The sequence below is a fragment of the Crocuta crocuta genome, unplaced genomic scaffold (genome assembly GCF_008692635.1).
Source record: "Crocuta crocuta isolate KB4526 unplaced genomic scaffold, BGI_CrCroc_1.0 scaffold20, whole genome shotgun sequence".
Taxonomy (NCBI): domain Eukaryota; kingdom Metazoa; phylum Chordata; class Mammalia; order Carnivora; family Hyaenidae; genus Crocuta; species Crocuta crocuta.
The window spans coordinates 405362-421097 of NW_027527932.1; the positions used below are offsets into that span (position 1 = coordinate 405362).

The 15736-nt window shown below is 42.9% G+C and overlaps 1 protein-coding gene across 1 annotated transcript in view; it reads left to right on the plus strand.

Annotated features, from left to right (window-relative positions):
* CPA6 (carboxypeptidase A6) overlaps positions 1 to 15736 on the plus strand; it is a 316507-nt gene that overhangs the window by 293238 nt on the left and 7533 nt on the right. Inside the window, exon 9 of the mRNA XM_077751832.1 lies at positions 14583 to 14785. Coding sequence (XP_077607958.1) covers positions 14583 to 14785 — 203 coding nt within the window. The remainder of the gene's footprint in view (positions 1 to 14582; positions 14786 to 15736) is intronic.

Sequence of the window (15736 nt, forward strand, 5' to 3'; positions counted from 1 at the left end):
AAATGGAATTTTGATGTGCTAGACTAGTAGGCATCTTGTTATAGGGCAGATTGATTCACTCCACAAACAGTTTTTGAGCCCCTGCTATGAGCAAAGCACAATGCCGGGCAAATTTTCCATTCTTGTTTTGGGGAACCAGCATCCAGTGAGGGCAACTGGCCTGTAAACAGCCTGCTATGATTTGGGGCTGAGTGAAAGCTCATAAATAGAGGCGTGAGTGTCACACTGACAGAGGAGAGAAGAAAGAGACATTTTGACTGGGGTCAGCGTGGGGACGCTACAGACACGTGGCTCCTCCCCCCGTATGCCCCACTACCATTCTACCAATGACCAAACCTTGATGGCGTAAAATAACACAAATTCATTTTCTTAAAATTATGGAGGCAAGAAGTCCAAACTGGATTTCACCAGGCTGGAGGTGTGGCAAGACCACAGTCCCTCAGGAAGCTCTAGAGGAGAATCCAATCCCTTGCCTTTCAGCTTCTAGTAGGTACCTGCTCCCCTTACCTTGCGCCGTCTTCCTCCACCTCCAAAGCCAGTGGCATAGCATTTTCCCTCTCTGACTCAGCTTCCCTTCGCTTCTGTCCATAGCCTTCTCTTCTGTCTATAATCAAATTTCCCTTTTATAGAATGTTTATGTAGGACCTACCTGGATAATCCAAGATAATCTCCCCATTTCAAGATCTTGATCACACCTGCAAAGACCCTTTTCCACATAAGGTAACATTCATAGATCCCATGGAGTAGGACCCGGCAATCTTTGGAGGCCATTATCCAGCCTGCCACTAGTCGTTCAGAAAGGCCCCTAGTCTGTGGTGACCCACTGAAAAGTTTCGAGCATGGGAATTGCATGGTAAGGTGTGTATTTTAGTAAAATTAATTTAGGACTTCTGTGGATCTAGGTGAAAGAAGAGCCCAGAGTCCACTCAGGACAGGTTCAGTAACAGTAGTCGTTAGGGTAGATCATGGCATCAGCAGCTGTTTGCAAGCTGTTGGATAGAGTAAATGATTTCTGGTCTTGGCAGTCTGGTACTGTTCACCAAGATCTGAAATACAGGAGGAGAGGCAGATTTGGAAGGCTGCTGGAAGACCTTAGGCAGGGAGGGAAGTTTTTTATATCTAAGAAAAAGGTGGTTCTGGGAATTAAACAATTTACTTGCAAACCAAGTTTGAAACTGCAATCCATTCTTGGAGACAACCTCTCAGAACAAAACTGGAAATCAAGAAACACACATTTTATTACTAAATTTATTCTCACATCCTTAGAAACAGAATCTAAAGATGTTAAGGGAAAATAATTATGTAGTTACATTTAGAATTTGTTTTCAAATTCCCCACTACCACACACCCAACCGATGGGGACACCACACCTCCTGTGGTTAATTCCAAGCATACCCACTCTAATTTTCCTTTTCTGTCCCCCATTACAAGAATATATTAGAATAAACTAAGAGTTACTTATCACGACTAAACCAGTTTTGTCTTCATTAATCTTGTAACCCGTAACTAGCGACTGTGAGACAACCCCACAAACTGATAGCACCACGTTGTCACATATCACATGAGAATCAGGCGTAGGGTCCTTAATCTCAAGACAGATGTTGCCAGAGCAGTGACATGTCTGTCGTTAGTAGTATAGTTCCGACTGGAACCGTCTCGTGATGTTCAGTCCATTGCTGCCTCTAGTAACCCATCCTTCTCCATGTCCTCTCTAAAGACTATCTTTCACCTCAGGGGCACCTGAGTGACTCAGCTGGTTAAGCGTCCAACTTCAGCCCAGCCATGATCTTGCAGTTGCTGGGTCCACGTCGGGCTCTGTGCTGACAGCTCGAGCCTGGCGCTGCTTCAGATTCTGTGTCTCCCTCTCTCTGCCCCTCCCTGGCATGCTCTCTCCCTCTCTCTCTCTCTCAAAATTATAGAAACATTAAAAAATTTTAAGACTACCTTCCACTTCATTTTATCAACCAGAAGGACTCAGGTTGATAGAAGCAATAAAGCCCTTATTTTTTGTCTTTTTTTTTTTTTTACATAAAATTGTATTTTTTCAAGTTCCGTCCATTTTGAGTCCCATTGAGTATCTGCCATTACAGTCTCCCCAGGGCCCCCAGGCCTCTCTGCACTCGCTCCCTCCTTTGTGTTCCTGTGCACAGTCTGCACCGCATACTTTATGAGGGCGCCGTAGCCTGCATTGTCTTGCCCTCGGATTGCCCCATCGGTGCACGTCATGTCTCCTCTCTCGATTTGTGAGGTCCTTGTAGAGTTTCGCATCTTAATACTCAAAAACTAAAGAGGTGATGTTCGGTATGGAAGCGACATCGCTGAAGCGTTCAGAACAGAGATGTGTGCTGTTTGTTTGGCAAGACTAGAATCTCTGCGTTCCGCACTGCAGAGACCTGTTATATATGCTGCAGTTGTTCTGCATGTAAAGATGGGGAAAGAGGATTTTGTCTCAGCTTTAGAAACAACATACTGGCTCCTCCAAACTAAAGGAAAACTAATAACCTACGGATTCTCATGCTTCTAAAACCTAAAGAGGGATGAGTATGATGCTTCTTGTTCCTTTCCCCTAAAAATCTGTTTTATCATTGTTTCCTGGATATTACATCATTTTGGTGGTTTTTACTTGTTTCCTTGAAATGCTGTGTTCTGGTGCTTTAGCTTTCTGCTATCTTGATCTTTTTTCGTACATCAGTGTTTCTGATGAGAATCTGTGTAATTGAGGCTAGATCTGGACAGCTGCTTTCAAACTGTGTATCCAGCACAGCTACTTGAAACCCCAAAGGGACTTACTGTTCAATAATATTTGTGAGCTGTTCCTTTGCCTTTTTGTAAAGCCTGGATAGTGCCCCCAAAAGCCTATAAATAAAATTAGATTGTTTCAGTGGTTTTCTTTCCACCTGAATTAATTTATTTCTATCTTAGAGGCCTTGCTATTCAGGATTCTGGTTAGATTTTTTAAAAGAACAGCGTTGGTATAAGAGATGAGTCAGGCAAAAACTCACACAGAAACATTGGCATAAAGAATTTTGAATGTGATATTCCATTCTGCTGCTGAATCAATACTTAATCTGTAGTAAATAACATTGGCAGAATGCCAATCCGTAAAATAAACCATAAGATGCTATAAAATATTCCAGTGTCTAATGTGCTTCTCAGGCAAACAGCACTAAATTGAGGCATGTCCCTTCTTAATATTATACAGTTTAGCTAATTTATGATAATTATTAAATAAAATAGTTTATTTTTTATGCATCCATTATTGGTCAAACAGTGTGCTAGGTTCAGTTGAGTCAGAAAATGGGTAAGCATAAATTTTAACACCGGATACTAAATTTTATGACAAATGCAGAAAAAGAAGGGTCCTAGGAGCACTTAACCCAACACAGGGACATTGGAGAAGGTGCCAAGAGGAAGTGGTAACTGAATTTTGAAGCACTGAAGGACAAATAAAATCGGGCTGTGAAAAAAAGATGTTTCAAAAGAAGGGAACAGCATGAACAGTCTTAAAGTCAAGGGAATATGGAACTTCAGGAAAATGACCGATATTTTAGTAGGAATAAAAGCAGAAGTTTTGTGGGGTTTTTTTTGTTTTTTTTTTTAAATTTAATTTATTGTCGAATTGGCTTGCTTACTTACAACACCCACTGCTTATCCCAACAAGTACCCTCCTCAATGCCCGTCACCCATTTCCCCCTTTCCCTAACCCCCCAGTCAGCCCTCAGTTTGTTCTCTGTATTTGAGTCTCTTCTGGTTTGCCTCCCTCCCTGTCTGTTTGTAACTATTTCCTCCTTCTCTTCTCCCACGGTCTTCTGTTAAGCTTCTCAAGACCCACATAAGAGTGAAAACATATGATCTATCTGTCTTTCTCTGATTTATTTCACTTAGCATAATACCCTCCAGTTCCATCCATGCTGCTGCAAATGGCAGGATTTTATTCTTCCTCATTGCCAAGTAGTATTCCATTGTATATTTAAACCATCTTCTTTATCCATTCATCAGTTAATGGACATTTAGGCTCTTTCCATAATTTGGTTATTGTTAAAAGTGCTGCTATGAACACTGGGGTCCATGTGCCCCTATGCACCAGCACTCCTGGATCCCTTGGGTAAATCCCTAGCAGTGCTATTGCTGGGTCCTAGGGGAGTTCTATTGTTCATTTTTTAAGGAACCTCCACACTGTTTTCCAGAGGGGCTGCACCAGTTCCCACCAGCAGCGCAAGGGGGTTCCCATTTCTCCACATCCTCTCCAGCATCTCTAGTCTCCTGATTTGTTCGTTTTAGCAACTCTGACCAGTGAGAGGTGGTATTTCAGTATGGTTCTGACTTGTATTTCCCTGATGATGAGTGGCATTGAGCATCGTTTCATGTGTCTGGTGGCCATCTGGATGTCTTCTTTGGGAAAAGTGTCTATTCATGTCTTCTGCCCATTTCTTCACTGGATTATTTGTTTTCAGGTGTGGAGTTTGGTGAGTTCTTTATAGATTTTGGACACTAGCCCTTTATCTGATGTCATTTACAAATAGCTTTTGCCATTTCATTGATTGCCTTTTAGTTTTGTTGATTGTTTCCTTTGCAGTGCAGAAGCTTTTTATCTTGAAGAAGTCCCAATAGTTCGTTTTGGCTTTTAATTCCCTCATAAAGGCAGAAGTTTTAAAGCAAACTAATAGAAGGTGACATTTTAAGCATTTCAGCCAAAATCAAATCAATAGGGAATTTATCCCATAATCATTTGGTCAGAGGAAGGGAGCATGACTCTCTGAATTCCAAGAAAGGAGAGAACTATGTAACCTGCAAGGCATGAAAAGTACATCAAATTATCTGATCGGTGATAAAATACCGAACACAAACCTATCCATACGGCAATAGGGCAAAAATCATCAATTTTTTAAGACAGGAAAAACACACAAGATAAACTATAATATTTACCACTAACAAATTCACACATTTTGATCACACTACCTCTTTGCCTTTACGTGGTAGTGAGAAGGCCACCATTTAAGAATTCTAAGCAGCAAATCAGATTTATGTTTTTAGAATGAATAAGATCAGACTTATTTATATTACAATGGCATTTAGAGGACTGAACTCAACGTAAGCCAGACTGAAGGCAAGGAACTGTTCTGGTAATGTAAGGAAATAATGACAAGAGCCTGAACTTTGTTGGCAGAATTGGTCATGGAGAGATTTAGCAGACAGAATCAACAGAATTTGCTCTCCAATTGCAGGGAGGGCTAAGAAAGAAGAAAATCTCTAAAATTGTTCCACCCAAGTTTTGACATAGTTGACTAGATGAATCAGTGGAAACACAGGTTAAGAAACCTGGCCAAAGATCAATTTGGTGGGAAGAAAAAAAAAAAAAAAAAGATTTCATCTAGGGACATCTTGAACTTTCAGAGCCTCTGAGACAAGTAGATGGAGATGTCCAGAAGGTTATATATACGTGGGTTTGAAGCTTGAGATAGAGATTCGGGAGTCATGGACTTGTACTAAATCACATCTGGCTTGCCTACCCAAGAATAGTGTTCGAGCTTCTGCCTAGATAGCCAGGCACCAGCAGAAGCCAGTCCTGACATTTTCCCTCTACTTCGCTGGCACCATTCACCCTGATGCAGCATTCTCCCGCAGACCCGCTCCACCCAATGCAGCTACCCCAGGAGGCACCCCTCTAAAGCAGCCCCTGCCCTACCACACTCAGCAGGCAGCCTTGGTTAGGGCCAGCATCCCCCAAGCCCCTGCCACCCCCACTACACCAGGCAGACAGCCCCAGCCAGGGCCAGCACCGTTCAAAGTGAAGCCCACCCTGGGGTGGTAGAGAGCCAGCCCTTTCCACCAGCAAGCCTGCAACGGTTACGGCCGGGTCTCTCAGCCGGCTACGCAAGGAGCTAACCCCACCCACCAGCAAGCCCGCAGCGGCTTCGGTGGGGCCTGTCAGCCGGTTACACCGGGGGGAGTCCTGCCCATCAGTGCACTGGCAGAGGCTGTAGGCCAGTCACAGCGGAAGAGCATGTGCGGGGCGCCTGGGGGGCTCAGTCGGTTAGGTGTCCGACTTCAGCTCAGGCCATGATCTTGCAGTTCGTGAGTTCGAGCCCCACGTCAGGCTCTGCGCTGATTGCTCATAGCCTGGAGCCCGTGTCTCCATCTCTCTCTCCCCCTCTCCTGCTCTCTCTCTCTCTCAAAAATAAACATGAAAAATTTTTTTTAAAGAAGAGCACATGCAGCCCACACAGACGGTATCCCGGAGTGCTTTAGTGCTGGTGGCTAGCACTCTGGGGCCTCATAGGATGCCTTCCACATAAAGCCACTACTTTCAAGACCAGGAGATATAGCTACCATACCTCATAGGTAGAAAAAACACAGGAAGTCAGACAAAATGAAGCAGAGGAGTATGCTAAAAAAAAAAAAAAAAAAAAAAAAAAAAAAACCCNAAAAAAAAAAAAAGACAAAAACCTCAGAAAAGAACTAATCTACTTGATAAAGAGATCAAAGTAATGGTTATAAAAGTACTCACTTGACATGAGAGTAGATGAACTGTGTGAGAACTTCAACAAAGAAAGACAAAAATATATAAAAGAACCGATCAGAGTTGAGGATTACAATGACTGAAATGAAAAGTACACAAGAGCGAATTTAAGCAGATTAAATGCAGAAGAATGAAGCAACCATCTGGAAGACAGTCTAGAAAAAGCACCTAAACTATTCAGCAAAAGTTTATTTTTCTTTAGGTTTTTTTATTTTGAGATAGAGTGAGCAAGGGAGAGGCAGAGAGAGAGAGAGAGAGAGAGAGAGAGAGAGAGAGAGAGAGAATCCTAAGGAGGCTCCACGCTGTTAGCACAGAGCCTGATGCAGGGGTCTATTCCACGACCCTGGGATCATGACCTGAGCTGAAACCAAGAGGTGGACACTTAACTGACTGAGCCTCCCAGGCACTCTGCAAAAGTTTTTGTTCGTTTGTTTGTTTGTTTTTTAGTGGTTTTTATTTTTTCTGATAGAGAGAGAGAGAGAGGCAGCGTGAGCAGGGGAGGGTCAGAGAGAGGGAGATACAGAATCTGAAGACACAGAAGGCTGCAGGCTGTGAGCTGTCAGTACAGAGCCCGACGCAGGGCTTGAACCCACAAATGGTGAGCTCATGACCGGAGCCAAAGTTGGATGCTTAAGCCACTGAGCCACCCAGGCGCCCCCTTTTTTTTTGTTTTTAACGAGGAGGGAGAGGTCTCAGATGGCAGCCTAGGAAGACCCTGAATTCACCTCCTCTCCTGGACACGGAATTCATACCTACCTATAGAGTAATTCACCTGAAGAAAAACAGGGCTGACTAAACAGCTTCTGCACAACAGAGGAGAGTTAGAGACACGGTACTGGCCGGAACCCCAGCCCCAGTGCTGTGAACGTCAGCGGAGACGCCGATGGCTCAGGGCCCCACCTGCAGATTCACGCCGCTGGGGCACAGCAGAAAACCAGTGTGGATGGAGGGCAACTACACGGAAGCGAGGGAAGCTCATCTTCTAACCCCAGAACGTCAGCCGAGCAGTAGGGGAGCTGCTGAAACCCTTTCTGACGTCAGAGGCTCTGCCCAGCGCCGCTGCTGACCCGTCTTCTCCACCCTGACGGTACAGACGCGAGCAGCCTCCCACCGCAGCAAGCCCCGGTCCACACCGCCTGCAGCCGACTCCCCGGAGCCAGTTCCCATGTTCACACCCGTTCCAGCTCCAACCACCCCACCCACGTGCTCTGCCTGCACCCACCCCAGCTGGAGCCACCCTACTCGGGGCCCAGAGCCCCCGGGCCCCGCCGGCTCCAGCCACCCTACCTGGCACCCGGGTGTGGGGCGCCCAGAGCGCCCCCAAACCAGGCCTGCGCCCGCGGTCCTGCCCTCACGGGAGGGGCCTCGCGCGCAGAGAGTGAGCGAAGCGCAGAGCGCGTCGAGAGAAAGCATAAAGCTCTCAAAACTGAGAGGGTCTCGAGTGCGTGGCCACCAAGGAGTTTTGTCCCTGACTTTTTATTGAGAACTTACCCAAGTCCGTGCGCCCAGGCGGGTCTGGAACACCTTTACCCTTTCGTTCTGTTTTGCCCCAAACCCCGCCCCTCTTCAGCCTCCCACCTGCAGCTGCCCTGCCTCCCCGAAGGCCCCGTCTGTGTCCCTGCCGAATGCGACCCCTTCCCTAAGTGCGGGGCGCACAGGTGACCCGGCTGTTCCTACACAAGCCTGCACCACCAAGGCCGGGAGAGCTGGCTGTTTTGCCTGATTCATAGAAACAAACACAGAAAGTCAAACAAAACAAGACAGAGGAACATGCTCCGAATGAAAGAACAAAAACTTCCGAAGATAAGCTAAGTGAAATGGAGATAAGCAAATTACTTGATAAAAGAGGTCAAAGTGGTGATCATAAAGATGCTCGCCACATAAGAGGGGATGAACTCAATGAGAACTTCAACTAAAAGATAGAAAATAATAGAGGGGCGCCTGGGTGGCTCAGTCGGTTGAGCATCTGACTTCGGCTCAGGTCATGATCACACGGTTCGTGGGTTCGAGCCCCGCGTCGGGCTCTGTGCTGACAGCTCAGAGCCCGGAGCCTGTTTCGAATTCTGTGTCTCCCTCTCTCTGACCCTCCCTTGCTCACGCTGTCTCTCTCTCTCTCTCTCAGAGAAATAAATAAAAAAATATTTAAAAATTTTTAATAAAAAAGATAGAAGATAGAAAAAACAATCAGGCTTGAAGAATCCAATAACTGAAATGAAAAATCTGCTAGTGGGAATCAACAGCCAACAGGAGGGTGCAAAAAAACATATCAGCAATCTGGATGACTGGGTAATGGAAAGCCCTGGAGCTGAACAGCAAAAAGAAAGTTTTAAAAGTGGGGCTAGGTTAAGGGTCCTGTGGGACAACACCAAGCATTGTAACGTTTGCATTATAGGAATCCCAGAAGGGTAAGAGAGAGAGAAAGGGACAGAAAACTCATTTAAAGAGGTAATAGCTGAAAACTTCCCGTAACCTGGCTAAGGAAACAGACAGCCAGTTCAAAGAAACACAGAGAACACAAGATGAACCCAAGCAGGTTGACCCCAAGCTACATAAAAACTAAAATGTCAAAAATTAAAATTAAACCTTAAGGTGGAAATAAAAAGCAACTACTTATACACCAGGAAAACCCTGTAAGACTATCACTGATTTTTCAGCAAAAACTTTGCAGGCCAGAAAGGAGTGTCAGGATATATTCAAAGTGCTGAAAGAAAAAATACCTGGCACCAAGAATACGCTATCGAGCAAGGTTATCATTCAGAAGTGAAAGAGAGGCAGTTTCCCAGACAAAAGTTAAAAGAGTTCGTCAGTATTAAATTGGCCTTCTAAGAAATGTGAAAGGGCTTTAAGCAACAAAGACCATAACTGATATAAGAAAATTATTAAAATAAAAACCTTTACTAGTAGTAAAAACACATATAGTAAAGGCAGTAAATCAGCCAGAAAAAGCTATTATGAAGGTTAAAAGACAAAAGTAGTAAAATCAATTATATCTAAAAAAAAACCTGAAGGATTCAAAAAATCAAAGATGTAAAATATGGGGGCGCCTGGGTGACTCAGCTGGTTAAGCAGTGGGCTCAGGTCATGATCTCACTGTTTGTGGGTTCGAGCCCCGCGTCGGGCTCTGTGCTGACAGCTCAGAGCCTGGAGCTGCCTCAGATTCTGCGTCTCCATCTCTGTCTGCCCCTCCCCTGCTCACCCTCTGTCTCTGTCTCTCAAAAATAAATAAACGTTAAAAAAAAAAAGATGTAAAATATGATATCATATATGTAAAATACAGAGGAGGGGAGAGGTAAAAATGTAGTGCTTTGAAAATGTGTTCAAACTCGAAACCATCAACTTAGTACAGACTGCAATATACTTACAATGTTATATATGAACCACATGGTGACCACAGACCAAAACCCTGTAATAGGTACACGAAAAGGCGAAAAAATTCCGAGCAAAAGACTAAAGAAAGTGATGAATCACAAGGGAAGAGTAGAAGAGAAAAAGAAAGGAATAGAAAAGACGCATAAAAACAATCAGTGGGGCGCCTGGGGGGCTCAGTCGGTTGAGCGTCCGACTCCGGCTCAGGTCACGGTCTCGCGGTTCGTGGGTTCGGGCCCCGCGTCGGGCTCTGTGCTGACTGCCGGCTCGGAGCCTGGAGCCTGTTTCCGTCTGTGACTCCCTCTCTCTCTGACCCTCTGCTGCTCACTCTCTGCGCCAAGCACTTTCCTCCACAAGTGCTGCTTTTTCATTTCTCCCAGTCACACTCTGTTCAATGAGTTTGGGTCCGTTCTCCGCCCTCCTCCCCGGAGGGGGCAATGAGACCCCATTTTACCCTCTGCGATTCTCTGATTCCCGGGCGGGCAGGGCCCTCGCCAGGCCCCCCTCACGTGCGAGGCACCTCCACCGGCCTCCAGGCCCAGGCGGCAGTTTTCTCTGGTTCTGTAAACCGCGGAGGCCGCAAGAGCACGGCCAGGAACAGTGTTCTGTAGAAATACTGGGAACAGCTGCCCAGGGGTGCGCTCCGAACGGTGCCCAGAGCGAGCCTGTGCCGCGGGCGGATTTGCAGGCTGGTCCGCTGAGTCCACAGGCCCTGAGCTGCCCGCGTCTGTGGCCGCTGGGCCACCACCCTCCCTTCCCGGCTCTCTCTGGGCTGTGGGGTCCGTCAGGGCCGCAGTTAGTGACCGTGTTCTCGGGGACCGTTCTGTCCCCTCAAGACTTCAGGAAAGGCAGGGGCGCCTGGGCGGCTCGGTCAGTTAGGCATCTGACTTCAGCTCAGGTCAGAATCTTGAGGGTGGTGAGTTCGAGCCCCACGTCCAACTCTGTGCGGACAGCTCAGAGCCTGGAGCCTGCTTGGGATTCTGTGTCTCCCTCTCTCTGACCTCCCCTGCTCATGCTGTGTGTGTGTGTGTCTCTCTCTCTCTCAAAAATAAATAAAACATTTAAAAAATTTTTAAAAAGAAATAAAATAAAAACAATCAGAAAGCAATTAACAAAATGATAATAAGTATACATGTATCAATAATTACTTTAAGTGTAAATGCTCTAAATGATCCGACTGAAGGACATAAGGTAACTGAATGGATAAAAAACAAAAAAGACCTATCTATATGCCACCTATAGGGGACTCACTTCAAACCTCAAGTCACACAAACTGAAAGTTGAGGGATGGAAAAAGATAGACCATACAAATGGAGGCAAAAATTAAAAAAAAAAAAATCTCAGTAGCAATACTTGAATCAGCCAACATAGACCTTAACACAAAGACTGTAACAAGAGACAAAGGGCATTAGATAATGATAATCCACTAAGATAATATGACACTTATAAATATCTATGCACCCAACATAGAAGCAACCTGACTTTATGCAAAGCAAGTGATAACAGTCATAAAAGGAAAAATTGACATCAATAGCATAATAATAGGAGAGTTTAACATCCAAATTACAACAATCAATACTGACAGAAAATAAATAAGGAAACAGTCACTTTGAATGACACATTAGACTAGGTGGACTTAACAGATACATGCAGAACATTCCGTCCAATGAGAGCAGAATGAACATTCTTTTCAAATGCACCTGGAACATTACTGAAGACAACAGCCACCATGGAGGTTCCCCCAAAAATTAAAAGTAGAAATACCATATGATCCAGCAATTCCACTTCTGGATATTATCCAAAGAAAATAGAAATGCTAATTCAAAAAGATCTATGCACCACTATGTTTACTGCAGCATTATTTACAATAGCCAAGATATGCAAGAAACCTAAGCATTCATCCATACATGAACGGATAAAGAAGATGTAGTATATACACACTGAACCAGCACTCATCCATTTTAAAAACTGAAATCTTGCCATTTGCAACAACATGGATGGACCTAGATGGTATTAGCTAAATGAAATAATTCAGACAGGGAAAGACAAATAACATGATTTCACTTACATGGGGAACCAAAAAAACAAAACAAACAGAACAGACTCATAAATACAGAGAACTGGCCATTGCTAGAAACTAGAAATGGGTGGAGGATGGGCAGAATAGCTGAAGGGGATTAAGAGATACAAACTTCCAGTTATGAGATAAATAAGTCACTAGGATGTAACATACAGCATAGGGAATACAGTCAGTAATATTGTAATAACACTGTATGGTGGCCACTGTTAACTGTACTTACTGTGGCGAGCTTTTCATAATGTATATAATTGTCCATTCACTATGTTGTACACCTGAAACTAATATATATGTATAGTATATAGTTATATATATATAACTATACTTCAATTTAAACAATTAATTTTAAATATGTAAATATAGTTATATATATAACTATACTTCAATTTAAACAATTTTAAATATGTAAATAAAAATGTAAGAACAGTAAGTATACGTGTATATATAAATATACCTTGGAAATATTACTCATAGTGTTGCTATTAAAAAGTCAAATGTGAATCTAATTCTTGTTTCTTACAGGTGACCTGCTTCTTTCTCTCTGGAATTGTTTTCTTAAATTTCACACAAGTGTGTCAAAGTGTTGACACATTTCCTCTTTATCTCTCTTGTTTTGTATACAGTAAGTCCAATCTTTCCTTGATTGTGGAAAAATTTCAATTAGCAGTTCTTCAAATATTTAGCTTTTATTTCTTTCTCTATTTGGGTCCCTATTAATCAGATGTTGACACTTATTCTATTGTTCATACTCCTTTAATTTTTCTTTCATTTTTTGATGCCTTCCGGGAATGTTTCAAAACATATTCCATCTCATTAATTCACTCATCAGCTGTATTCTTTCAACCCATGAATTAAGTTCTCTATTTCTATTCTATCTGATTGGTACTTTTAACTTCTTGTCCCTGTTTAACGTATCCAGTGCCCTTCTATATGCCCTTGAGAATATTTATTAGGATTATTCTAAATCCTTTTTTCTCTGGCTCATTAGTTCTGTTCCCTCTGGAATTAGTTGTTCAGTCTGTGATCTCTCCTTTCCAGTGCTTTACATCAGTGTTCTTCAAATGTCCCTTTATTTGTCATACACCTTTTAGAGTAGCAGCTATAGTGCTCATATTATATTTTGAGTTTCATCCATATCCCACTTGCTTCTAAGGCATGTCCAGAATTAGACTCAAAGGAGGAAAACCACAACTGCTATAAATTCCCCATCTTAACTCACCTGTAACAGAAACTAGATTTCATGACCTCAAGATTTAGCCTGATTTGACTTGGTTATCGTTTCATATTGAGTAGAATTAGACTATGTTACAAAATCACCAGACATTTTCCATTTGTTTATGGAAAAAAGACAGTTTTCTAGGGCTTTGGGAGGGCTAATCATGGCCAGTGGCAAATAAGTGTAGAAAATGTAATTCTTTCTAAATGTAAAAATGTCATGGGACTTTAATACCTTGTGACTTTTACAGTGAATGTTATTTTCCTTCCTCCCCATCATAGCCCTATGGGATATAAATTTTTTAATTCAAAAATTATTAAATTTAGCCTTGAGGATTTCTTTTTTTAATTAAAAATTTTTTTACGTTTATTTTTGAGAGAGAGAGAGAGACAGACAGAGTGTGAGTGTGGGAGGGGCAGAGAGAGGGAGACACGGAATCGGAAGCAGTCTCCAGGCTCTGAGCTGTCAGCACAGAGCCCGTCGTGGGGCTCAAACCCACAAACCGTGAGATCACGACCTGAGCTGAAATCAGATGCTTAACCGACTGAGCCCCCCAGGTGACCTAGTTTTGAGGATTTCTTAACTAAATTCATATTGACCCCCCAAGATAACTGGAGAAGCCTCTTGGGTTTAACAAAACCACTTTGGATACTGCTTACCTAAAAATATAATAGAAATTGTTTTGGCATGTTTTGTGGAATTATTTCTGTCTAGCCTGCATGTTCTTGATTGATCAATATCTGTCTCTTACCAGACACCTTTGCAGATGTCTAGCCTTTGCTTTTGATATGACATTCACTTACTCACAAATATTTGTTGAGCACTTGCCATGCTGCTGTTCTAGTTCCCAGGTGCCCAGCAAGGAAGACACAGTCCCTGCTTTCACAGGGTTTCACAGGGTCCCTAGAGTTTAATAAAGACTTCCGAGTGAATGCAGTTTCAATTAGAGCAGGAAGGTTTTTTTCTGTGTTGCTTTTATTGAATACCAGGCACCTAGAAGAGTGTAAATATTGGTTGAATGCTAAACAGGTAAATACTGCAGACTAATGACAAGTATGTTGAGTGTTGCAGGGGGGAAAGTGCGGGTGTCATGGAGTATGAAAACAGGAGCCTTACCTGCTCTGGAGGACCATAAAGAATTAGTCTCTCGCTAATAAAGCCATCCCTTTAGAGTGGTTTATGCAGGCTCAGTTAAAAACTCAGTACTTGTGTCCAATTCAGGCCATTGAGGCTTCAACCACCTTGGATTTCTCAAAACTGATTTCTATAAATGAGAAGTTAGATGAATTGCTTCAGAGTACCATGTGTTTATAGAGATAAAAAATCAGTTTAACGATGCTCACGTGTGGCTCTTGCTTCTTGTCTCTTCGCTCCCTCACTCCATTTTCTTTTCTATCTTACAGATGAAGGAGCTTCTATGCACCCTTGTGATGATACCTACTGCGGATCTTTCCCAGAATCAGAGCCAGAAGTGAAAGCTGTAGCCACCTTCCTCCGAAAACACAGGAAGCATATTAGGGCTTACCTCTCCTTTCATGCATATGCTCAGATGTTGCTATATCCCTATTCTTACAAATATGCCACAATCCCCAATTTCAGCTGTGTGGTAAGTATCTGACCATGTATAAGCATGTCAGGCTCTCTTCTTTTCTAATATTAAGATGGTTCTAAGCAGTAATGACATAGAGCAAAAACAGATTGTGTTAATCTAATAAACATTCTTTACATATTGACTCATTTTTCTTAATTATATGAGGTAGGTAACTATTGTTATCCCCATTTTACAGATGAGGAAACTGAAACCTAGGGAAATTAAGCAATTAGACCAACAACACACAGCTACTAAGAGCCATAGCCAGGGTTCAGCCCCAAACTAGCTCCAACGTGGTCGCTTTTAACTGCTGTGCTATGCTGCTTCTCAAATGCAGTCATTTCAGACTGGTTGACATTCTTACCACAGGTTATACAGAAAGTGTCAGGATGGATTTGATTAGTATTACAGCTTCAGTCACATGTGCGGGGGTATAAGTAATTTTATTGAGTAAATAATTGTTCATAAATTATGGTCTGACTCTCGTTAATTAAAAGCAAGTTTTAATTTATAAGCACTCTTTGCTTAATGGTACTAAGTCTCTGGGCATCTATCTGACAAGTTAGTGCTCCGAATGAACAGCCCTTCAAGCATAAGATTACTTGGCAGTGATGAAGCAGAGTTTCGTTCTCTACTCATCTCAGAAACCCAACAAGCTATCCACTGTAGGGCAAAATTCCTTGTAAAGTGAGTCTGGCTCAGAGCCTTATAGCATCTGAAGGTCTATAAAATGCAAAACCAGGTCAAACTAATATATAGTGTGAGAAGTGAGAAAGAATGAGGAAGTAAAGGAGGAAGGGCTTTGGGGTTGCTGTTGAAGTTCTATTCTTTGACCTGGAGACTGGTTTCATGACTGTGTGCAATTGGTGATCATTCATTGAGCTAGAAATTTAAAAATTTTATATTATTCTGTATGTATGTTAAACTTGAATTAAAAGCTTGATAAAAGAGAAGTACCCTCTTTCT